The 26,653-nt window shown below is 37.8% G+C and overlaps 1 protein-coding gene across 7 annotated transcripts in view; it reads right to left on the bottom strand.

Annotated features, from left to right (window-relative positions):
- The window catches only part of Ralgapa1 (Ral GTPase activating protein catalytic subunit alpha 1), a 210,746-nt gene that overhangs the window by 52,751 nt on the left and 131,342 nt on the right, over nucleotides 1–26,653 (bottom strand). For all 7 annotated transcript variants that reach the window (XR_013113153.1, XM_034514151.2, XM_034514149.2 and 4 more), the window contains 3 exons: nucleotides 17,665–18,526; nucleotides 15,096–15,167; nucleotides 1,124–1,247 (listed from right to left, as the gene is read on the bottom strand). Coding sequence is in view for 6 of the 7 variants with exons in the window: in XM_034514151.2 (XP_034370042.1) it covers nucleotides 1,124–1,247; nucleotides 15,096–15,167; nucleotides 17,665–18,526 (1,058 nt within the window). In the remaining variant the exon portion in view is untranslated. The remainder of the gene's footprint in view (nucleotides 1–1,123; nucleotides 1,248–15,095; nucleotides 15,168–17,664; nucleotides 18,527–26,653) is intronic.

The following is a 26,653-nucleotide window of genomic DNA, read 5'->3' as shown; positions in this document are numbered from 1 at the left end:
TTCTTCCTTCTCTCCCTTTCCTTCTTCTCTGGCAGGCATATGGCTATTAGGTTATGTCAGCAGCATTTGTTGAAAGATTATCCCTTCTCTCATGCACGGTATAGGTCAAAATTCAGTTAACTATAGACTTGTGGGCTATTTCTATACTCTACTGTATCCCACTGACCTGTAGGTCTATCCTACACTATCTTGATTAGTACTGTTTAGTAGAAAAACTTGAAATCAGAAGGTATATGAGTTCTTCCAACATACTCTTTTCCTCATGTAGCCCTCACTTTTAGTAATGACTCTATGGTTCTTCAATACAGAAAAATCCATGTTTTGTTTTAAAAATATTTTCAAGACATTTTAAAATACACCCTTGTAACTGAAATTTTTGTCATCTTCTCTGGGTAACAAAATATATTATCTGTGAGAAACATAGAGGCCAAGAGAGCTTCCATAATTCTCAAGGTAAACTAGCTGGTAACCCACCGAATACACACCAAGTGGGAAAAACTTATGTGTTAGACACTGGAAAACGTTGGCATTAAATGCATAAGTAGATAAGAAGTGCCAGCTCTCTGTATAGTTTATAGTCTAGTGCAATGGTCTTCAACAACTTTATCAGATACCCTCAGTACGAATTCTGTGAAATAACTGTCAACTATAAGAAAAAAAATTCATTGTAAGTTTAAATGGCTGCCAAAGATATTATTTTGACTATACTGCATTAAAGATACACTCATCAAAATCAAAGTCACTTGTTGAATCTGGAGTTTGTGGATTTGGCTAGTGGGCTACTCAGTGAGCTCTCAAAATTTGTTTGTCTCTCCTCCCCCAGCGCTGGGGAAGTCCTCCCACTGTGCCTGGCTTTTACACAGGTGCTGGGGATCCAAACTCAGGTCTTCATGCTCACAAGGTAAGCAGTGAAATAACTGATCCATCTTCTCAGTCCCTCTTGTTCTTAAACAGTATTTAGACTACTAGGCATAAGTAACTTTAAATTAAATTACACAAGAGGATCTGCATTATTTTATATAAGTATTCTAATATTTAAATGAGGGATCGATTGGTTTCTGATATTTGCAGATTGATATTGTGACTGAGGCTAACTGTAAAACAATGGCTGTTATAACAGTACCTCCCAACCGAGGCCAGCTACAAGATCTTCATATGCTTGGCTTCCTCCTATATTGGTGAGAATGGAGTATTTATCTTCTTGTCCTTCAGCAACGTAAAATACTGCAATCTTATGTGTCTCTCGGCTACAAAACAAAAGAAAAATTATACCATTCATTTTTGTTTGCTCATTAAATTTTATGTATGGAGTATATAGGAGTAAGAATATGAAAAAGATTCAGATTCTACAGTCTACAAAAGGAGACACATAATTGCAATAGAAATAAAAATGTCATAAAAGTGACAAAATTGCATGGTTACTGCTGATGGGAGAATTAAAGAATACCTAAAGCAATACTGAATTAGGTACAGGTCTGAGTGTGGGTGGGACAGATAAATGAGAAGGACAAATCACCTAAGGAGTTACCACTGTGCAGTGTGGCTGAATCTCAGGGTTAAAGCAACTGTTTTAGGACTAAGTAACCATCAGTAAAAAGTATATTTCCCCAAATTGCATCCAACAACAGAAGAAACACACAAAACTACATGGGTTAACTGCCAAATTCTTGGACAATTAACTTTTAGTTCTTTCTAAATTAAAAAGTGTTTATAATAGCAAACTTGTAAGAAGTCTGGCAACCCAAGCTAACTAGTCCATCTGTGTTCAGTGAATATTAGCAAACTTTAGGACCAGAAAACAAAAAGGAAGCATTCACACAAATTTTCTGATTTCAAAATTGAACCAGATGTAAAGGGTTTTGTTGTTGTTGTTGCCAAGTTATTTAAGAAGAAGGAGGAGGAGGAAGAGGAAGAGGAGGGAAGAGGAGGAGGAGGGAGGGAGGAAGAGGAGGAGGAAGAGGAGGAGGAGGAGAAGGAAGGAGGAGGGAGGGAGGAGGAGAAGGAAGGTGGAGGGAGGAGGAGGAAGAGGGAGGAGGAGGGAGGAAGGAGGAGGGAAGAGAAAGAGGAGGAAGGAGGAGGAAGAAGAGGAAAGAGGAGGAAGGAGGAGGGAAGAGAAAGAGGAGGAAGGAGGAGGAAGAAGAGGAAAGAGGAGGAGGAGGAAGAGGAAGAGGAAGAAGAGGAAGAGGAGGAGAACAGCAACAACAACAAGGATCATAGCTAAGAACAAACAGATACAAACTGAAATATTTAAAACTGGAGTCTGATAACCAGATTCTTCTAAGTATTTTGAAGTTAAGTCATGCCTATGAGTTTCCATGTCAGCAACAAAGAAGCTACAGCAAGTTTCTGTCACTGGTGGCATTTCACTTCAGGTAGTAAAGACACAGGGAAACTTTCAATGGGTCTAATATAATGTAAACACACTCTAGTCTAAGCACACAAATGTACCTGGGGTTGGGGGAAAGGGAATTTCCAGAATTATAGAGTATGAATCTGGATGGCTCTCTTAAGTAAAACCCAATTTAACTGATGAAAATGATTATTGAAAAAAAAAAAACCTAGCATTAGAAAAAACTGTCCTAAAGGCACATAGAAACAAAAATCTTCATTCAAGAAAATCTACTAAATTTTGGTAAAAACATTGACATTGGCTGTTTTTTTTCTCCAGCTTATCAGCTTCTACATTTTGCCTTGAGCTTTCTACTCAGGCCTAGCAGAGAGGTTCCCTTTCTCCCAGGCTTTCAGTCTGGAGTTAAGGTAGGAGTTATTATTGTTGCATAACTTCATGTTACAGAAGCATTGGGCTAGACCGTCTTCTGTTTCTCAACTCCCCATTTTTAGCATAGAAGTTCTAGATGAATTTTCCTCATGCCGCCTGAAGCAGGATGAGTGCAGGTACTGCTGAAAGCAGTAAGTTAAGAAGACCAGGGATGGTGATTCCCCAAGAAGTTCTTTCATTGTTGAGAATAGTTCTCACTATCCTGGGTTTTTTTGTTATTCCAAATGAATTTGCAAATTGCTCTTTCTATCTCTATGAAGAACTGAGTTGAAATTCTGATGGGGATTGCATTGAATCTGTAGATTGCTTTTCCGCAAGATGGCCATTTTTACGACATTAATCCTGCCAATCCATGAGCATGGGAGATCTTTCCATCTTCTGAGATCTTCTTCGATTTCTTTCTTCAGAGACTTGAAGTTCTTGTCATACAGACCTTTCACTTGCTTGGTTAGATTCACTCCAAGATATTTTATATTATTTGTGACTACTGTGAAGGGTGTCATTTCCCTAATTTCTTTCGTAGCCTGTTTATCCTTTGAGTAAAAGAAGCCTACTGATCTGTTTGAGTTAATTTTATATCCAGCTACTTTGCTGAAGTTGTTTATAAGGTTTAGGAGTTCTCTGGTGAAATTTTTGGGGTCACTTAAGTATACTATCATATCATCTGCAAATAGTGATATTTTGACTTCTTCCTTTCCTATTTGTATCCCCTTGATTTCCTTTTGTTGTCTAATTGCTCTGGCTAGGACTTCAATATAGATAGGACTTATCTATATTGAATAGATAGATCCCTGACCTCAAGCTGTACTACAGAGCAGTAGTGATAAAAACTTCATGGTATTGGTACAGAGACAGGCAGGAAGATCAATGGAATAGAACTGAAGACCCAGAAATGAACCCACACACCTATGGTCACTTGATCTTTGACAAAGGAGCTAAAACCATCCAGTGGAAAAAAGGACAGCAACAAATGGTGCTGGTTCAACTGGAGGTCAGCATGTAGAAGGATGCAAATCAATCCACTCTTATCCCCTTGTACAAAGCTCAAGTCCAAGTGGATAAAGGACCTTCACATAAAACCAGATACACTAAAACTAATAGAAGACAAGGTGGGGAAGACCCTCGAATACCTAGGCACAGGGGGAAAGTTCCTGAACAGAACACCAATGGCTTATGCTCTAAGATCAAGAATTGACAAATGGGACCTCATCAAATTGCAAAGCTTCTGTAAGGCAAAGGACACTGTCAATAGGACAAAACGGCAACCAACAGATTGGGAAAAGATTATTACCAAGCCTACATCTGATAGAGGGCTAATATCCAATATATACAAAGAACTCAAGAAATTAGACTCCAGACAACCAAATAACCCTACTAAAAATGGGGTACAGAGCTAAACAAAGAATTCTCAACTGAGGAAACCTGAATGGCTGAGACCCACCTAAAGAAATGTTCAACATCCTTAGTCATCAGGAAAATGCAAATCAAAATAACCCTAAGATTCCACCCCACATCAGTCAGAATGGCTAAGATCAAAAACTCAGGTGATAGTAGATGCTGTCGAGGATGGGGAGAAAGAGGAACACTCCTCCATTGTTGGTGGGATTGAAAGCTGGTACAACCACTCTGGAAATCAGTCTGGCGGTTCCTCAGAAAATTGGACATAGCATCATCTGAGGACCCAGCTATACCACTCCTAGGCATATACCCAGAAGATGCTCCAACATATAACAATGACACATGCTCCACTATGTTCATAGCAGCCTTATTTATAATAGCCAGAAGCTGGAAAGAACCCAGATGTCCTTCAACAGAGGAATGGACACCGAAAATGTGGTACATTTACACAACAGAGTACTACTCAGCCATTAAAATCAATGAATTCATGAAATTCTTAGGCAAATGGATAGAACTAGAAAATATCATCCTGAGTGAGGTAACCCAATCACAAAAGAACACACATGGTATGCACTCACTGATAAGTGGATATTAGCCAAAAATCTTGAAATACCCAAGATACAACTCACAGACCACATGATGCTCATGAAGAAAGAAGATCAAAGTGTGGGTGCTTCGGTCCTTCTTAGAAGGAGTAACAAAATACTCATGGGAGCAAATATGGAGACAAAGTATGGGACAGAAACTGAAGGAGGGGCCGTCCAGAGACTGCTCCACCTGGGTATCCATCCCATATGCAGTCACCAAAGGCAGATGCTGATGTGGATGCCAGGAAGTGCATGCTGACAGGAGCCTGATATAGCTGTCTCCTTAGAGGTCTGCCAGAGCCTGACATATACAGAGGTGGATGCTGATAGCTAACCATTGAACTGATCATGGGGTTCCCAATGGAAGAGTTAGAAGACTGAAGGAGCTGAAGGAGTTTGTGGCCCCATGGGGAGAGCAACAATACTAACCAACCAGAGCCCCCCCCCCCCCCCCCCCCCCCGGTTTAATCACTAGCCTGGGAGCACATAGGGAGGGACCCATGGCTCCAACAGTATATGTAGGGGAGGATGGCCTTGTTGGGCATAGGTGGGAGAGGAGGCTCTTGGTCCTGTGAAGGCTGGATGCCCCAGTGTGAGGGAATTCGAGGGTGGGGAGGTGGGAGTGGGTGGGTGGGGGTATATCCTCATAAAGCAGAAGGGGGAATGGTATGGGGGTTTCTGGGTGGCGGGGAAAGGGCATAACATCTGAAATGTAAGTAAAATATCCAATAAAAAATTTAATTTCAAAAACCAAAAACCAAAAACCAAAACCAAAACCAAACCAAACCAGAAAATTCAAACAAACAAAAATAGAAGACCAGGGATTTCCAACACTTCCCCAACTGTAGAGTATGGTTATTATTCTAGGTAAAGGTAGGCCTAATCCTAGCTTAGGTATAGTGGTATACAAGTGATGCCCAGTGTAAAAGGCAGGTTTCAAGGATAACGGACTTAAGCATTAGTTCTGTCTGAAAGAAACAACTATCCAGACAAGAATTTGGAGTAAAGCACAAAGGAGAAGCTGGCAGCTCTGATACATGTGAACAGCAAAGCAGCCAGAAGTTAACAAGAACCAGGAAAAAGAGACTGTTAAGAATTGCCTAGGATCAAAATTTTTGAGATGGGTGGGTGGCCCCGACCCTCAGTGGGGGCCATGTCTATCCACTGGATATGGTCTCTATAGGTTCTATCTCCCCTCTAATGGGTATTTCAGCTGATGTCCTCCTCACTGGGTCCTGGGAGCCTCTTGCTTCCCTGGCATCTGGGATTTTCTAGTGGTTACCCCAGTTCTCTATCCCTCACTGCTACATACCTCTGTTCAATTTCCTGACCCTCTGTACTTCTCCCCTGTCTCCTCCTACACCTGATGCTGCCCCCCCCCCCGCAACCCCCAACCCAGAATTGTTCCTGTCTAAAAGAAATGCAGGGACAAAGAGTGGAGCAGAAACAAAAGGAAAGGCCATCCAGAGACTGCCCCACCTAGGGACCCATCCCATCTGCAGACGCCAAACCCAGACACTATTGCCGATGCCAAGAAGCACTTGCTGACAGGAGCCTAGTATAGCTATCCGCCGAGAGGCTCTGCTAGAGCCTGACTAATACAGATGTGGATGCTCACAGCCAACCACTGGATTGAGCAAAGGGATCCCAATTGAAGAGTTAGGAGGACTGAAGGAGCTGAAGTGGACTGCAGCCCCATAGGAAGAACAACATCAACCAACCAGACCCCCCAGAGCTCACAGGGACTAATCCACAAACCACAGAGTACACATGGAGAGACCCATGGCTCCAGCTGCATATGTAGCAGAGGATGGACTTAGCTGGCAACAATGGGAAGGGAGGCCCTTGGTCCTGTGAAGGCTCAATGCCCCAGAGAAGGGGGATGCTAGGGCGGTAAGGCAGGAGGGGGTGAGTTGATGGGAGAGCACCCTCATAGAGGCTGGAGGAGGAGAGATGGGATGGGGGAGTTGCGGAGGGGAATCTGGAAGGACAACATTTGAAATGTAAATAAATAAAATAACTAATAAAAATATAACTAATAATAGTAATACTACTACTACTAAAGAAAAGCCATTGTAAAACAACAACAACAGAAACACCTAGGTTCACAGTCAGTTCTAGAAATGCATATACCAGGCCTCAGGGAAGAGCAACCAGAGCACTGATTCTTTTTTTTTTTTTTTTTAAAGCATGTTTATGTGACTGCACACGAATGTCTGTGTAAAAAGGGCGTTGTGACAGTTGATACCACAAAGATTACAGTAAGAAAAGCACTTTATGACAATATTTCACAAATTCACAAGGATCACTTTAATATACAAAGTAACTGCTACCATTCTGAACACAAAGCAGCCAGTATGTACATAGTGTTAATAAAATGCATGGTGTCTTGGTACTTTTATTCTTTACACATAAAACACAAAAAGATAAGAGTAAGTCTGAGATGTTGAAAAAAATCAGTAGGGAAGAAAGATCACTGCAGATCATAATCTATGTTGGCCACATGAAATGATTTATTATATTTGGGAAGTTTTATTTTCTTATGTTTTTTTAAAATTGAACTGGTAAGTGCTTTATAGATGTATTTTTACCCAGGTGCCACTTCAATGTGTATGTAATAAAATTATTTATATTAAAAGTGGGAAATTTTGTCAACATTTTTCTGTGTGTGTAGATTTATTAGGATGGTGAAGAAGTGTTCTAGTTAGCAGTTTTCTGTGTAAAGCTGTCTTCAACTGATCTGTACACATCGGTTATAATGCCCCAGTGGAAGGGATCATTTCCAACCTAGACATGTCACTTGAAACTCTTGAAAAACAAAATAACCAGGGAAGTCCCAGATGGTATTTGGCTTTTTGGTTTTTCCTTGAGTACTGGAGTCGAGAATTCCTCCCTAGAACTGTCAGCACAAAACAGGGTGTCAGCTTTAATGCAGATGCTCCTATTGGAGTAGAGTACTAATAACTATGAGAAGGGAAATACATTTCTAGTAACTTTCCCCACAATCTAGAAACGTCCCTGTTTAAATTTTTTACCTAAATCTTTTTGTGTTTTATGTGTAAAGAATAAAAGTACCAAGACAGAGCACTGATTCTTAACCTGTAGTCGCAACCCTTTTGAGGTTGACCAACTCTTTCACAAGGTGGCCTAAGACCATCAGAAAACACAGATATTTACATTATAGTTCATAACTGTAGCAAAATTACAGTTATAAAGTAGTAACAAAAATAATCTTATGATTGGGGTCACCACAACATGAGGAACTATATTTAAAGGGTTGTTACCACCCTTGAAAGGTTGACAACTACTGAACTAGACTATGACGACCAGAGAGTCTCACAGGCACTGAGTAATACTCATAACCCTGGGCCAACTCCAAGGAATCTAAGAATTAAAAATAACATCCAATCAATATACTTGTATTTCTGAATATCTGTGTTGTACCCTCAAGGCTATACACATTTGGAATGGTCAGAGAGTCAACTTTTAAGCTATTGGTCTCTGAATGAAGGAGAAACCAAAAAAAAAAAAAAAAAAAAATTTGAGTCTTAAGTGAATGTAAACCCAGGGAAGATACCTCACCCCAGTTAATGGTTTAGTCAGACAAGAAAAAAAAAAACTTTAAAAAATAGGAGATTAAAGGGGCTCACATTGTTTGGAAATAAAGCTGCTAAGAATTAAATGACCAAGCTCCACTAACTAACATACTTTAAACATATTTATTTTTATGTGTGTGGCTATTTCTGCCTGCATGTTTGTGTGTACACTACATGCATACAGTGCCTGAGAAGGTTAGAAGAGGGTGCTGGATTGCTAGAACGAGAGTTATAGATGCCATGTGCGTGCTGGGAACTAACCCTGGGCTTTCTGCAAGAGCAAGTGTTCTTAACTACTAAATCATCTCTCCAGCTTCCACTAATGTATTTTTGATTCAAATCATAGAAAAAAATGAAAACAAAACAGGAAGGCACCATGTAAACTGATCCAGAGAGCTGAAATGGTTCTATCAATGCCATACTACCACATTAACTTCAAACAATGAAAAAAACCCCTGAGAAACAAAGGCTGTTTCTTTAAGATAGCCAAGCAACTTGTTCACTGTTAACTAGATTAAGAAAAAAAAGAATATAAGCAAACAGGATGGCTTGTGGGTAAGGTACCAGCTATGCAAGTCAGACCACCTGAGTCTAATCCTTGGAAACCACATAATGGGAGGGGACAAGTGGTAACTCCCACAAGGTTTTCCTTTTATTTTGTGCCCCCATCTCTCTCTCTTCCTCATCCTTATACAATAAAAATTAAAACAAGAAAAAAAATCATGCTACTAAAAATCACACTTTACACAGAAAGGTGAGAGCACTGTACTGGCTGGTTGTGTCAACTCGACACACGCTGGAGTCATCACAGAGAAAGGAGCCTGCCTTGAGGAAATGACTCCATGAGATCCAGCTGGAAGGCATTTTCTCAGTGATCAAGGAGGGAGGGCCCACTGTGGGTGGTGCCATCCCTGGGCTGGTGATCCTGGGTTCTTTAAGAAAGAAAGTTGAGTAAGCCAGTAAGTAACATCCCTGCATGGCCTCTGCATCAGCTCCTGCTTCCTGACCTGCTTGAGTTCCAGTCCTGGCTTCCTTTGGTGATGAACAGCAATGTGGAAGTGTAAGCTGAATAAACCCTTTCCTCCCCAACTTGATACTGGTGATGATGTTTTGTGCAGGAATACAAACCCGGACTAAGACCAGTACTATTAACAAATGTATGTCAACAAATAGATAAATTAGATTAAAAGCACAATTCAAAAAATAAAAACTGCTAAAACTAAACTGAAGAAAAACCTGAAACTCTGAAAAAATTTTAACTATACAGTCATCTTAACAGAAAGGAGAATGTCACATCACTTCTACTTGTAGATGACTGGAGTTCATACATAGAAGATATGGAGCCAGGGAGATGGCTCAATGAGTAAAACTGTTTGCTGCAAAGCCTGACAACCTAGGTTCTGTCCTCATCGCTCACTGCAGAGGAGAAGACTGCTGCAGGTTGTACATACACACATAGGCATACATGCATGCATGTACATGTGCACGTGAAAGGGTTAAAAAATTTCAAAACCTCCTAGCAGACTGAACAGAACCAAGAATGCAGCTCTTGGTCATGAGCTCTGTGTTTCAGGAACTTGGCTGACCACAAGATAGATGGCTGATTACGTACAGGCTCTTAGAGAGTAGCCTATACAAAATGTTTCCCATGGCTGTTCCTTGGACCCTGTCACAAACTGAATAATGGGCTGGGACTTTCCACAGATACTCTCCAATAACCCCCCTTCACTCCCCCTAGGTTGTGGTTTCCCCCCTTGGGTTGTGGTTTTTGCCTTTAAATTCTCTCAGTCTCCAAAGCCCTGGGGTCAGACCCCATTGCCCCTGCGTGGGCTACAGGTCTTGACCTCAACATGTTGATTGAAATATACCTCTTGCTAATTGCATCAAGTTTGGTGTCTTGTGAGTTCAATGGGTGGCCGCGAATTCCCAAGGCTTGGGTGAGGTCCTCCCTTCCTGGGGGCCTTACACACACACACAAACACACACACACACACACACACACACACACACACACACACACACACAAATAATAAGATTAAGCTAAAATAACAACCCTCGAGAATCCAGTAGGGAGCTATTAGAACTACTACATGAACACAGCAAGGTTGAAGGCTATAACTTCATACATAAACTTCCATGTATCCTATACATGTTAGCAAGGAAGAGTCAAAATAAAGAAAAACTACACTGGTACCGAAAGAATAAAATACTTAGGTACAAATCCAGTAAGCATAAAATATATACCTTGAAAGCTGTAAAACCTTGCTGAAGAAAACCCTAAACAAAAGAACCCTTTTAGTTCACAGGCTGAAAGACTTAATATTGTTAAGATGGCAGTACTGTCCCCCAAATCTACAGATGCAATGCACAATGCAATCACCATCAGAACCTAAGCTTTCCATCTTATGCTTGTCAAACTGGCCCTAAAATTCATAGGAAAATGCAAAAGACTCAAGAGACAAAACAACCTGAGAGTAGACTTGGAGGACTCATACTTTTGTGTTTTCTTTTGAGTCAGGGTTTCTCTGTGTAGCCCTGGCTGTCCTGGAACTCACTCTGTAGACCAGGCTGGTCTTAAACTCAAGAGATCTTACTGCCTCCACTTCTCAAGTGCTGGGATTAAAGATGTGTGCACTACACCCCACTGAAGAATTCACACTTTATGGTCTTAAGACTTGTGGCAAAATAAATCAAGGCACCATAGTACTATATGACAACAATCAGATGCCTTAGAAATATGGTAATTGCTTTTTTACTATCCGTCTGTTCTTGAGACAAGTTCTCACTATGTAGCTGAGTCTTGGCTAGAACTTACTGCACAGCACAGGCTAGTCTTAAACTTATGATTCTCTTGCCTCAGATTTCCCAGTGCTTGCATTATACATGTGCTAAGTCTAGTAGGTCAGTTGCTTTTTTATAATGGTACCATGGAAATTCAGTGAGAAAAAAATATCTCATTAACAAGTGCTATGGGAACACTCAGATAGACACAGAAAAGAATAAAGTTAGACCTTACATCATCTACACAAAGTTAAATCAAAATGAGTCACATGCCCAAATAAAAGAGCTGAAACTATTAAATGTCTTTGGAAACAATTATCAGACTTTGAATCAGGTCAGGTCTTAATTTTATTACTAGAAAATATCCCTTACTAGTGTCCGACATGGTGTAAAGAAGCCATTATCAGTCCATGAAATTTTGTGCTATAGATATTACCAAAAATAGTAAAATGAGAACCTACATTATGAGAAAAAATATCTGTAAGTCATATCTAATATGGAATTTGCATCTAGAAATATATAAAGGATTTATAACTCAATACTAAAAAGATAACACAAAAGGCTAGCAAAGATGGGGCTGGAGAGTTGGGTCAGCAGTTACAGGAACCTGCTTCTTTTGCAGAGGACCCAGGCTGTTCCAGCACCCACATGGAGGCTTACAACCATCTCTAAATCCAGTTCCAGGGCATCTCCCATCCTCCTGCAGGCATCAGGCATACATATGGCACAGACATAATGCAGACATATACTCATTCCTAGAACTTCCATAACAAACTATACAAACCAGGTGGTTTTGACAGTGCTATGTCTCTAAAGGCAATGGGGCGAGTAGCTTTTCCACCTTCTGATGGTTGTAGCAACCCTCTGCATTCCTCACCTTCTAGCTGTATCTGATTTCTGCCTTGTCACTTGCTTTCTATGTGCATGTGTGTTTCTTAGAAGAACAGCAGTCAGATTCAGAAGTACATTTAATTGAGTCTGACCTTATCTTTAATTGTATCTGTACCATGATTTCCAAATTATAATTAAGTCCAGTTAGAAACCCTGTTCAAGAAATTACAATTCGCCGGGCAGTGGTGGCGCCCACCTTTAATCCCAGCACTTGGGAGGCAGAGGCAGGTGGATTTCGGAGTTCCAGCACAGCCCGGGCTATACAGAGAAACCCTGTCTCAAAAAAACAAAAAAAACAAAAAAAAAAAAAAAAAAAAGGAAAAGAAAAAGAAATTATAATTCAATTACAGTATTCAAAAAAGTGATTTTCATAAAATATACAACCACTTAATTTTTTCTTTATAAAAATCCTACAAGATATGGTTGAACGCTTGCTATGCAAAATCATCTATTTTAAATGAACAATAACTTTTCCTGAATGAGGAAAAAGCAGAGTTACTCTGATTACAATCAGGAAAGGCCAAGGATGTCCACCCACTTCTACTACATTACTTACCATTGACCTAAAAGTTCTGGCCAGTGTAAACTATGATATAAGCAAAGCTGTCAGAAAAGAGATTGTTTGAGGATAATAGATTTATAGCTAAACAAATACTAAGAGAAAGAAATGATAAAATGCTTAAAAGCAGTATAAATGTTCACTAAAGTGTTGGGTCCAAGATAAATATTAATAGTGGAAAAAAACAAAAAATATAGTATCAGGGACTGGAGAGATGACTCATCCATTAAAGACTAGGCTCAAAACTAAACTGTCAAAAATATAACATTGAGTATCCTACTTATAATTAACAATAAAATAATAACAAAATATCCAAGAATTACCCATATAAGTAAGACTTGGGTCTTGGAATAAGTAATAAGACAGCATAATTATTCATGGAAAAATGTATTATGTAGCTTTACTATATTAAACATATACAAAACAACAGATAAATCAACAGAAATTCACATAGCTTTGAAGCACAAAGCTTAATGTTTGCTAAAGGCAATACTAAATCAATAGGAAAGACTGGAGTTAATTTAACAAATCATAAAAATAGATCATTTTCCAACATCCAACCAAATTCTAATTCTCTTTTTAAAATTTTGTATTTTTAAAATTTATGTATTTATTTTTATTATTGTTATTAATGTGCATGTCTGTATATAGGTATCTGCCTATCAGTGCCCATGCAAACAAAAAGTGGGTGCCAGGTCTCCTGGAGTTGGAGTTACAAGGCAACAGTGAGCCATCTGACACGGGTGCTCAGAACTGAACTCAGTTCCTCTGCAAACATAGTGCATGCTTTTAACCACTGAGTCATCTCTCCAGCTCTCTCCCTTTAAAAGAATTGTTACTGGGGGCTTGAGAGATGGCTCTGTGGTTAAGAGCACTGACTGTTCTTCCAAAGGTCCTGAGTTCAATTCCTAGCAATCACATGATGGCTCACAACCATCTGTAATGTGATCTGATGCCCTCTTCTGGTGTGTCTGAAGACAGCTACAGTGTTCTCATATACATTAAATAAATAAATCTTTTTTTAAAAAGTTGTTTTATTTATAAAAGTTGTTACTACTACTACTATTCTTATTATTGTACGTATATGTATGCATGCACACATGCATGTGGGTTGGTCAGAGGACATATTTTGGGAGTTGGTTCTTTTCTTCTATCATGTGGGTCACAGAGATAGAACTCATGTCATCAGGTTTGATGGAAGATTCCTTTATAACTCAAAATGTATTTTAGAAAGAATAAAGAACTAAATATAAAATATAACTATCTTATCCAAATAAAGATTAATAAAAAAATACAGAATGAATGGGTTCAACATAGAAATCTGTAAACACAACAAGAAATTGAGGAGATGCAAGGAAAAATACTGAGAAAGATAACTACAAAAATGAATAAACTCCATCAATCTGAAGCTGAAAAGTTAAACAGCTTCCACAAATAACAAATAATCCTAACACACACACACACACACACACACACACACACACACACACACACAGAGCAAATAAATAAATGCAAAAAATTTTAAAAGATCACTCTGAAGAAAGCTAGAGGTTCCTCAACAAAAAACATTTGGAAATATAGGTGACACATGGGGACATTTTCCTCATAAATCTGGAAAAGAATAAGAACTGCAGCTTTAAAATTGTCCTAGTTTGTTTTTCTATTGGTGTAATAAGACTCTGACCAAAGGCAACATGGGAGGAAGGATTTGTCTATCATACAGTGAAGCCAAGGCAAAAACGAAAGGCAGTTACTGAAGCAGAGACCGTGGAGGTACAATGCACTGGTTTGCTCTCAGGCTCATGACCTTTGTTATATAACCCAGACCTACCTACCTAAAGAAGATTCTACCCACCATACCAGGTTCTCCTACATCAATTCACAACCAAGACAATGCACCACAGACATGCCCACAGGCCAATCTCACGAATTGGAGTTCCCTCTTCCCAAGTGTGTCAAGCACATTTATGAGTATTCTGAAGAGGATCAGACACAAGCAGAAGAGATGTAATCAGAGTAATGTATGAATAAAAGGGTAACTTCGTAAAACATAATAAAAAGACTCAGCATAGGGCTTTTAAAGATGTAGAGTTCATGTACCAAATGTGCATATCAGCTCATCACACTTTGAATTCTTATACGATAGTGATGTCATAGCAGGTTGCCTGATTTAAATGACCTGTTCAGTCTATCCTAAGCAACAGAACAGTGAATGACTAATGATTAAGTATAGCACAGAAACCTAAAGATATTTCACACATTCAGTTGGCTTTCTCCAATTCAAAAGAAGATTGTGAAATGCACACAAAGAATACAAGTATTTCAAATATATCCAACATCTTAATGAAGTTCTAAATTTTTCTTAAAAAATTTATCTACAGTATTATGACATAATTTTTACTGTAACTTAACAGTACAGTTTACATTGCTATTCATAGTATTACTATAAACAGAAATAGCTATGAGTTTCCAGTTATAAATATTAAGATTTCCCAACAACTCACCACTGCCTTGAGTCCAAGTTCCTAAGTTCTCTGAGCAGCTTTTCGTTTTTCTTCAGGAGATGAAAGCTCCTCCTAAACAGAGATTTATAAACATGTCACCACCTTTGCAGGGAAGGAAGGACCCGACAGTCTGGAAACACTTCCCATTCTACTCACACAGCTTTTACACTGCTAACACAAAGGAGAGCCTGACCCTAAAAACATGTCAACAATATGGGGCAGTATTTCTTTCTACCAGGCCTTCATGCATTTCTGATAACATACCTTATCAAGGCCAGGTTAATCTCTCCTTGTGGATATTGTGAGCACCCAAACTTATAGCCAAAAAAATGGATACAAGGACTTGTAAAAATCAGCTTTTTTTGTTTTATATTACATGTATTAAAATACATTTTGCTGTTGGTGTGTGTGTACATATATGTATGTATTATATATGTATACACACACACACCCTCAGTCCTATTATTACATATATACGTGTGTATATATATCTCCTCAATCTTGTAATTTTTAAAAAATATTAATAAACATAAATTTTACTTTATGTGGGCTAAACATGTAAAAAAGTCAATACAAAGTACAAAATATACTTATTTATGGCAGAAAGTACAAAAACTTCCTGTCATAAAACACAGCTTTCCATCTTTTCTTAGGAGATGGTATTCCATAACAAGAAACTAGGATGTATTTCTATAATAACTAAATGACAATTATATGTGGTCAGACACAAATATAAGGCAAACTATGCTCTATACAGAATGGCTTAGGGGACTTAGAGGTGGCTCAGCAGATAACAGTGCCTTTTGTTGAATAAGCCTGACAATCTGAGTATGCTCCCTTGAACTCTTATGATAGAAAGACAGAAACAATTTCTGTGAATTTCTCTTTGACTTCCACATAAACAATTTCTGTGAATTTCTCTTTGACTTCCACATATGTGATATAATATGAATGTACCCTCATACCTCAGAAAATAAATGAAAAAGTAAAGTAAAATGGCTTAGGCAAGAATACTGTTTAACAAATGGAAGGTTTTAAATCAGAGAAAATATACATACTAAGCAAGAGAGGGAATATGCTTCATATGCATGGAGTATTGCGATTCATTCATCCTGTAATTTCTGAGCTTTCCCCTCCCTCCTACTATAAGCTAAATGAAAATGACATATTTCTATAGTTTAATGATAAAACAATGTGTCATCTACTCTCCTACATCTTTTGATGGTACAAAAAATAAAAACCATGTAATGTGTTCAATTCCTATTAAAAACAACAACAAAATCTAAATGTAGCCAGGCATGTTGGCACATACCTATAGTCTCAGCAATTTCTCTCTAGCTGCTTCATTTAACTTCTAACTTGATTATTGTAAGATATTTGGTCCTAGTGTTTTCTGTACTGGGGATTAAAGACAAGGCCTTGCAAATGTTAACTGTACCCTATTACTGTACTACACTCCCAGCCTATCTTAAGGTTATTATTATTATTATTATTATTATTATTATTATTATTATTATTATTATTTACTTTAGAGACAAGTTCTCTTGTAGCCCAGGCTGGCCTTCCATCCACCTTCAAAATGCTAGGATTACAGGTAAACCATTATGCCCTGTACTCTACTTTAAGCTTTTAAGAAGATTTTATAACATGTATAAGAAAACAAAATAGAAGGAAAGACATCCATTATTTTCTTAATTTGATCCTGAATTTTGAGTTACTTCCTTAATTCAAAGTTGAAACAAAAATATTGTGGCTGATCTAAAAAAAAAAAAAACCGATGGGCTTAAATGAAGATTTAAAATTTTGATTTTCTTTCAATTATATGATTATAATTTCTAAGTTATGTAGTTTTAGTAGTTACTAAAATGTGAAAATGTTAGTATTGTACTGAATTAAATTATCTTTTTATTCCCCCGAATTTTAATATAAATCAATGATTAAAAAAAAATCAATCAACCAATCAACCAAACCCAAACAATTTGCCTATTGGCCAAAAAAACTAATTGGTAGATAGAATTTATAGGTTTTATTTTCTTTTTAAAGAATTTTTTAAAGAATTTATGTGTACGAGTATTTGGCCTGCATGTATTATATATACATGTGGTACTTGAATGCCTGGTGTAGAGGTTAGAAGAGGCTGTTGGATCCTCTAGAACTGGAGTTACAGTTAGTTGTTCATTACCATGTGTAGGACTAGAACTTGGATCCTGTGAAAGAGCAAGTGCTCTAAACCACTCAATCAACTTTTTAGCTCCTAGCTTTTTGAATTCTTAATTATGTGTGTTTATGTGTGTAGGTGTGTACAGGTGAGCACAAGGGCCAAGGAGGCCATAAGAGGACAAATGATTCACTGGAGCTGGGGTTACAGTTATGAGGTCCTCACTGGGGATGCTAGGAACTAAACTTGGGTCCTCTGAAAGACCAGCAAACACTCTTACCTGCTGAGCCATCTCTCCAGCATGGTGGATAGAATTTAATAAGAAAAAGAATAGATACTACGATTCCTGACCAGAAGATACAGACTAATTTTCTTAAAAAAAGAAAAGGAAAACCTTTCTTTGCTTCTTACCGTTTGTCCCAGGAATTCATTCCCAATATACTAAGAAGCAATCTGCAGTAATAAAATGCTGACTGAGGTTTCTGAGGTGCTGGTTCATCTTGTTCTGAGGCTTTCATGTTTAAGTCATTAAAGTGCTTCTCTACAAACTCTTTTTCTTCTGTGTATTGCTTAAGGATAGCATTAATAACATCATTCTCCTGTTTTTCAGAAATGCACACAGGTTGTGGAGCAGGAACATTGAGGGAGATTCCAGTTCTCTGTAAACATTCAGGACTTGTAGTGCCTAAATACTGCAGGAGCTCATCAAGAACATCTTCCTCCTCTCTTATTGTAGACCAAGTTGGTACAGTTTCTCTAAATCTTCTAAGCTGAAGAGAAAGTCCATCTTTTACTGTTATATCTTCTAAGCATTCGTTAGACGTAGGAGGCTCCTCTGGTTTCTCTTGGTAAGACATTGAAAGTGTGAAAGATGGAGGTTCAGGCAAACCACTTATAGTGGGTGGTCCATATAGTATGGCAGAATCCCATGAGTACTTTCCAGAGAGATCACGTACTATGATTCTAACATTTGAGTTGGCTGACACAAGGCCAGCGGCTAAACCTCCTCCAGGCATACTTTCTTCTGATCTTATCTGGATACAAGATACTAAGGTTGTATTATTCAGCACAAAGAACTGAATATTTGGACTTTCAAAGAGTTCAGGAGAGAGTTCAGTACTTTCACTGTAATGATTGTCATGATTCTCACACACCTGACTTGTTAGCATAGCAGGACCACCACTCATTGGATAATGGCCCAAGTGATTCACAAGATGGGTAATAACAGTACGGGCTGCTATAGAGATTAATCCTTGTTGCATCTGAGTTTTCACTAAAAAAAACAAAAAACAAAAATCACAAATGAGCAGGAATGAATAATACTGCTTCCTAAGAGTCATAAAACCTATTAGTAAGGAGATGAGAACTTCATTGCATTGCTAATGTTACAATCAAATATTTGGATAAATATTAACACATGCAATTTAGCTTCTGCATATTTTTTTTTTTTTGAGACAAGGTTTCTTTGTGTAGCCCTGGCTATTCTACAACACACAGAGAGATCTGCTTGTCTCTGTCTCCTGAGTGCTGGAATCAAAGGCTGGCACCAATGCCCAGCTGGTTTTATTATAGGAATACTGGCAAATAGTAGGGACAACTTTTTTTAATGAAGTAGCTTTGTTTATAAGAAAGCCCTTTTGAAACTGTTGCTAGTGATCTATAATTTAAACGAAAGCTTTTAGATGTAGATCATCTTTGAAGATCAAAAGTATCAGAAATCAATTCCCTGAAATACACTAAACACACAGATTAAAAAAACCAATAAAATCTATCCAACTGATATGTTTATCTCATGAAGATATTCCAGATTTAGAGGCATAGTTTGCAGCATCTTTAAATGTCATTTCATTCTGGCTTTTACTACTGATAAAGTACGTCAGTGAAAAAAATGATATCTGAATTAAATTTCAAGAATGAGAATAAATTTAAATAGTAAATCAGTGTACCCTTATATGACAAGGAAACTTTAAAGGCCAAGCTCCAAATATGAGCTGTGGGTGCTGGAGAGATGATGCACTGGTTAAAAGCACTTGCTGCTCTTCCCGAGGACCCAGGTTTGGTTCCCAGCACTCACATCAGGAAGCTCACAATTGCTGTACTCCAGCTCAAAGTGACAGAAATGCTTCTTGCGTCCTTGGGCACTGTATGCATATGAGTATACCCACTAAGACAGGCAGACAGACAGACAGACACACACACACACAAATTTAAAAAAAAATAATAAAGAAAACCTAAAAATATAGGCTGAGGATGTAGTTCAGTTGTAGAACATTTGCCTAGCAATAGCAAATGCTTAAGATTGATGTCTGGTGTTTTAAAAAAAATTAAACAAATAAAAACAAAATTAAAAAATTAAAAGTTGCTCTTGGGTCTACTCACTTAGGCATTATAATTTTCTAGGTAAATTTTGTGGATCAATATGGTTTAGTGTGAAAGTACATGAAAAGCACTTTTTCCTTCCCTATCCATTGTATTAAGGAAACTAGCTAAGCACATCCATATAAGCATGAATATGAAAGAATATATGAAAGACTATATGAAAGAGTAAATTAAGAAAACTGAAACAACATAGCAGTTTGAGAGGTCTAGAAAGGCAAGATGCCTTACATTAGAATCTGAAGAGGGGTGATGGAGTGGCTTGAGTGAGATGTCCCATAAGACTTGGACATCTGAATACTTGGTCCCCAGTTAGAGGTTGTTTGGGGAGGACTAGGAGTTGTGGTCTTGCTAGAGGAAATATGTCACTGGAGATGGGCTTCCAAATGCCATTTGAAGTTAGCTCTTAGCTCTGCTCTAGCATTCTGCTGTCTGCACCATGTTCCCTGCCATGACAGTCATGGGATCCAATCCTGAAACTCTAAGTTCAAATAAACCCTTCCTTGTGTAAGCTGCACTGGTCATGACAGTTGATCACAGCAATAGAAAAGTAACTAAGAGAGGAGAAGAAAAGAAAAGCAACAGAAAGAGTGAAGGAGAAAAGCTGGACAATCACTTGGCAAAGTCAACTGCTAAAACGTTGGGCTGTGGGGTGCACACACATGTGCTTTATCATTTTCAGAGGGAAACATGGAGATTTGTCTAAGTAAATGCATTCATAGATTTGAGTCCATGCTCAGGTGAAGTTCCCCAGAGGGGGAGTGGGATGGGGCGCTCCTAGAAGTCAGGTGCCTTGTGTAGTCATCACTTCCAGCTGTGTGAGTGCCAACAGAGTGGTCAACGTGATACTGGGGCAACTATATAAAAACAATACAAAACAATCACTCAAACAATGATGAAAGCCTAATAACTGCTGCTGCAACTCTAAGGACGGCTAATGTAAAGGTCACTCTTGGACTGAATGGTGTTAGGGAGATAACTGATTGTTTTCTTGATATTTTCAATTTAAAAGTAGGAAGAGAGCTGTCACGGGGAAGGATGTACTTCATGCCAGAAGAGGATGCTTTGTTATGAGAAGGGTGGGGAGGAGTCAGTGTTCTTGCCTCTACTTAGATTTAGACAGTTACAGAATGACCATATTCCCTATTCTACTACTGTTAGAAAATAATCTTGTCTTTGTGATATATATATACACACACACACAATGATACATATATAACTACATAATACAATGTATATGTCATAAAATATATAACATATACATTATACACTATATACAATGTATTATATATATTATACATATATATATACACACATAACACAATGTATTATATACACACATACATATAACTATACATGTATTACATTATATAATATTTTTTTCTGAAAGTTAACCAGTTGGGAAAACTAGGACCTACCTATCAAAACAAATGTAAAATTTTCAGAACGAAGATTTTTAAAAGTTCTGATTTACATACTATTAAACTTTCTTTTTGGGTGTAGGGAACGGTACTGGGATTGAACTCAGGGCTTCAGCAAAAGGCCTCACACACACTATACAAGTATTTCACTACTGAGTATAGCCTCAGCAAAGTCTCCAATTTTAGATGTTTAGCCTGATGATGTTTGGTAAAATGTATATTATTTTGATACTACTGAAACACTGACTATATGGAAAACCTGCTTTATTTTGTGTAAAAAGGCATTTATTTTATGTAAATTGTATTTCAACAAACCTTTTAAAAACTGGCTTGTGCACTGCTGGCATAATTTCTTAAAGAGAAAAGAGTCTAGTGTGTTATAATTTTAAGGTTTTAGCCCTCAAAACTGAAAACTATGTCATGGGTATGGCTAGAAAGATGAGCAAGCAATCAGGTTCTCTGATCACCATATGATCTCTAAATCTTAACATGGACAGTTGTCGTTAGTAGTCTTTTGATTTTTAAAAGGTTAATATAAAAAGTTAATCTTCCATAGTTGATCAGTTTTATGTGTACATATATAAATAAACAGGAAGCTGTTCTTAAAAGTGTGTTTATGCTAGTTTTGAAAACCAGACATTTAATACCAGATTATAACATTAAATAGTTCATCTTAATTTACTTTCACTTTTCAAACTGTGTAACTAGATGATGAGAAATGGGACTGGCCCCAATCTAATGTCTGCTGTCCATTCCCTAATGGTTACTGAGTAGGTATGGCAGTTCATCTTATACATGAGGACAAATGGTTCAGAAAACTAAGTGATTTACCAGCTATCTTTTGTCTTACGCGTCAGTATTTAATTTATACAATTCACTTTTTCGTAAAGTGCCCTTTTCTTTGTGACAAATGAAAACAATGAATTTTAAACTTATATTTTCTGTGCACAGAATCTTCAAATTGGGCATTATTTAGGGCAACTTACTGAATAACCAGCTAGGGCACACAGGAAAAGTTCACCTAAATATGAGTAAGTTATGTTTCAAATGGCAATGAAAAATTAAAACTACCTTTGTTTGTTTGAGACAAGGTTTCTCTGTGTGGACTTGGTGGTAGCCCTGGAACTCACACTGTAGACCAGGACAGCCTCTAACTTAGGAGATCCATCTACCTGCCTCTGCCTCCTGAGTTCTGGGATTAAACCATGTGCCATCATGCCTGGTAAAACTGACATTTTTTTGATGCAGTAAAAAAATTTCTATTCTTTTCCTGTACTTTTTCCTGGTGAGTGATATGTTTAAACAGGCGACTCACTTCTTTTAAACAATGACTCTTCTATACAGAACATAAAAGTTTACAATATGAAGAAAGAAGAGAGCATAGTTTAACAATGTAATCACAAAAAGAGATTCACAGAAAACACTTTGGGTTTGGCTTTCTCACAACAAACTCCTTAAATCCCACTACTGTAAGAACAGCCTAGACTTACATGTAGAAATGAGTTAAAAGCTCTTTTGTATGAAGCTCAGAATAAATATAAACTATTCAATTTTAATAGCATTACAAGGAATATATCTTTTAGAAATTTCCCCTTTGAACTTTCTTATAAAGAAACCCCAAGAATGGCCCAGCTCATGCTGTACAATACAAACCCCCAAGCCCAGGCATTTGTCTACACTACACATCGTCTTCCCAGAGGATGCAACAGTAAGAATTCAGTTTAAAAGAGCTTGTGGAGCTGGACACGGAGATGAACTTCTGTAACTGTACATGGGTAGGCTGAGGCCGGATCATCTGCAGGAGCTCAAGGCTGACCTGAATACACAGTAAGGCCTAGCTCTGCTACCTGACTTTAGCAGCATACAGAAATAGCAAGCTGTAAAAAGCTGCTGCAATCTGATATAATTATTAACACTGAAAATACAGAATACATTACAAATGTAGATATGAGCAAAATCATTTCTCAGTTGCTTCTCTAAATTCAGGATATATGAATATATAGGAAAAAATCAAAATTTCTTAACTTGTTAATTGGGTGATTAGATTTATTTAGAATTTTGAGCAGCAAACTAAAGAAAATATTTCTTTCATATTTACCTCCTAAGAGAAAAAAGAGAAAGATTCTCTAGTTTAAAAATTAAAAATTAAAATGAAATTCTAAAATAATGAGTCTGGTGACAAAATGCAAAGTGAAGACACCAATGTTTCTAAGGCATTTATAACTAGCATTCATTAAACACATCTAGCTAGCCAGGGTCAGCTTTTCAGATTGCCACTCTAAACAAATCCTACATCATTTGCGGAAAACCCATAATTACAGATTATTATGGCATACAAAAGCAGCAAGCCATAAAAAGCTGCTACAATTCGCTGTGCTGTAAAAGACATACAGAGGAAGTTAATTTTGGCAAATGCTTTAAATATTAGCTTTGCATAATATGTATAGGTGAAACTATAATTACTACAGAATGGGTCTTTGATGCCTCTTTTCACTCTTGCCCAGCAAATGAAGATTTTTTTTTTGCTAATAAAACTACTGCCATTTGACAAAAAGCCAACTTTACTACCTTCCCTTGTTCTGCAGTAAATTTAATAATTACAGCCATTCCTGCCAATAGTTTTCAATTCACTTTTCAATCCAATACTGAGCTGATTATGGGCACTCTATGTTTAGACCTCATTGGCCAAAACAGTACTTGAAGACAATGAAGCATGTCTTAGACAAGGACACAATCATCAGTCATTTTTGCCTTTAAAAAAAAAATGAAAAAATACCTCAACAAACCCATCTACAACACCCCTCTCCCCAAACGCAAGCAAACCCCACAGCATGTAGTCACTACAGACCAGAGTAAAGTAATATCACCTATTGAAACATCATGTTGTTCCTAACCCATTCTGAATTTATGTGGTCCTCACTATCTTTGAGGAAGCTCAAAAGGAACAACTTGACACAGACAGAATACAGAGTATTTGGTATTTAAAAGCTTATCTTTAAATATCTTTTCCTTTACTTATTATACTCTATACTGAAGTTTATATGAAATACATTGAAACTCCAGGGGGTCAGGGGAGCACTCAGCAGGTAAAGACAATTGCCACCAAGCCTGGTGACTTGAGTTCTACACTCAGAACCACACAGTGAAAGTACAAAGCTGACTCCCGTGAGCTGTTCTGTCACTTCCAAACACATGTTGTGTCCACAGACAGTCTACATATTTTAAAAAGTAATAAAAAATGTTATATATAAGTAAACTTTATTATTCTGAATAAAAATATACTGTCTTAGAATGTTACCTTGGAATAATAAAAAGAACAACCATATTTTTATATTACATTAAGTAAACACTGATATCTAAAGAGTTTTTCATTACTATCAATTATTGTCTAATTTCTTTATCCTATTACTTTGCCCAGAATGTTTTTCAGAACTAAGTACTAATTAAATTCTTATATTCCTATTAAGTGTACTTGTGCTACAGACAAGTTAGCAAGTTACATTCAATTATATTCAACTCAAAGCTATAGCCAATTTCCTTGACTCCTAAATTCATACTTCAGTTTTATGTATGTTATCAATCCATTATTAGTGTGACACCTTAACTCTTCTAATCATTGTAACTAGTCTTCCTATGTTGGAAAATCCAGCTTTTTCTTCATAGCCTATTCTTTAACCACAACCTCCTAGTCTGATGGTTCTCCAATTGTGCTTTTAGGGGTCCTTGGAGGAGCCTCTGGAAAGGGGAGCTCTCTAGGATTGGGCTTCCTTGTAAAATGTATTGGAAGAAATTCTACTCTTTAAAATGCCCCTGTAGGAGCCACTGACGTAGTATGCCAAGTCTCAGTTCTCAACCACTGCTGCCAACTATTCACATGCAGACCCTTGGAAACCCCAGCAATCTTAGACAGGTCATCAAACTTCCAATGAAACTCCAGTATCCATACTCTTTTGTTAAATTTTTTATTGGTTATTTAAAATATTATCCCCCTTCCCAGTTTCCCCTCCACAAACCTCCTATCCCACCTCCCTCCACTCTGCCTCTATGAGTGTTCTCCACTCCCCCCCCCATCACTCTTGCCTTAACACCCTAGCATTCCCCTACATTGGGGCATCGAACCTTCACAGGACCAAGGGCCTCTCCCCTCTCAATGATGCCAGATAAGGCCATCCCCCTTTGGTTGGTGATTTAGTCCTTGGGAGCTCTGGGGGATCTGGTTGGTTGAGGAAATACAGAGACAAAGTGTGGAGCAGAGACCGAAGGAAAGGCCATCCAGAGACTGCCCCACCTGGGGATCCATCCCATCTGCAGACACCAAACCCAGACACTATTATTGATGCCAAGAAGTGCTTGCTGACAGGACTCTGATATAGCTGTCCCCTTAGAGGCTTTGCCTTATTGATACAGATGTGGATGCTTGCAGCCAACCTTTGGACTGAGCACTGAGACCCCAGTGGAAGAGTTAGGGGAAGGACTGAAGAAGCTGAAGGGGATTGCAGCCCCACAGGAGTATTCATAGTCTAATGTGAGCTAAACTGTGAACTACTGCTTTCCTCTTAGGATCACTAAGTCACTCTAGTTATTAGTCACTCCTAAAAAGTAACTTCTTTACTTTTCCCAGATGTAAGCCACAAACCAATACTCAAATATTCATAGTTCCTTTGAATTTCTGTCAAACTTACTTTACTAAATGATGATTGGTATAACCAAAAGTTTTTGATAGTTTATTTTTCACTTTCATTTTCCTTTCCCTCCTAGTCCCAAATGAAGGGCGAATCCTAGCACTTATGAGTTCCAGTATATTCCTTCAGAAACTTAAATTCTTTAAATAATACCCAACTCACTTATTTCCTTCTCAGATTTTAAGTAAATTCAACTCAGTTCACACTTAAAATCCCTTTGAGCCTTTAGTTTACCTACTTTAAGAAACATTATGGAGAGGTGGCTCAGCAGTTAAGAGCACCAGCTGCTCCTCTGGAGGTCTTCAGTTCAATTCCCAGCAACCACATGGTGACTCACAACCATCTGTAATGGGATCTGATGCCCTCTTCTGGTGTGTTTGAAGACAGCAACAGTGTACTCATACATAAAATAATTTTTTTTTTTTTTTAAAAAGAAACATTGCATTTTCTTTTTCCTTCCTTTTTTTCCTCTTTCTTTAAATAGTCAAGCTTCTTTAAGAGTATTTTCAAAAGGGAACAGTGAGATAGCTCAGATGGGAAAGGCACTTGTGGCAAGCTTGATAACTTGAGTTTTACCTGGACACGTGACAGGAGAGTATTGACTCCTAAAAGTTGTCCTCTGTGCATATACACTTACACAAATCAAATATAAAACATTTTACAAAATGTTGTTGAAGGCTGAACTCACTAAGTACTAAGAGTTGTGCAAAGGGATTTACATATATAATCTCAGTTAGTACTCAAAATAATCCATTCTGGAACTAATACTATTATCTGTATTTTATAAATGGGGACTAGAAAGTCACTACCAAGTCTGTCAGACTTCAAAATTCTCTTAATGTACAAAAATACTATGAAATAAAATACTATGAAATAAAATGATCTTAGAAATAATTTAGCCAGAGTATAAAGGGAATATTG

Source organism: Arvicanthis niloticus, chromosome 11 (assembly GCF_011762505.2).
Source record: "Arvicanthis niloticus isolate mArvNil1 chromosome 11, mArvNil1.pat.X, whole genome shotgun sequence".
Classification (NCBI taxonomy): Eukaryota; Metazoa; Chordata; class Mammalia; order Rodentia; family Muridae; genus Arvicanthis; species Arvicanthis niloticus.
This window is presented reverse-complemented; position numbering and strand designations above follow the sequence as displayed.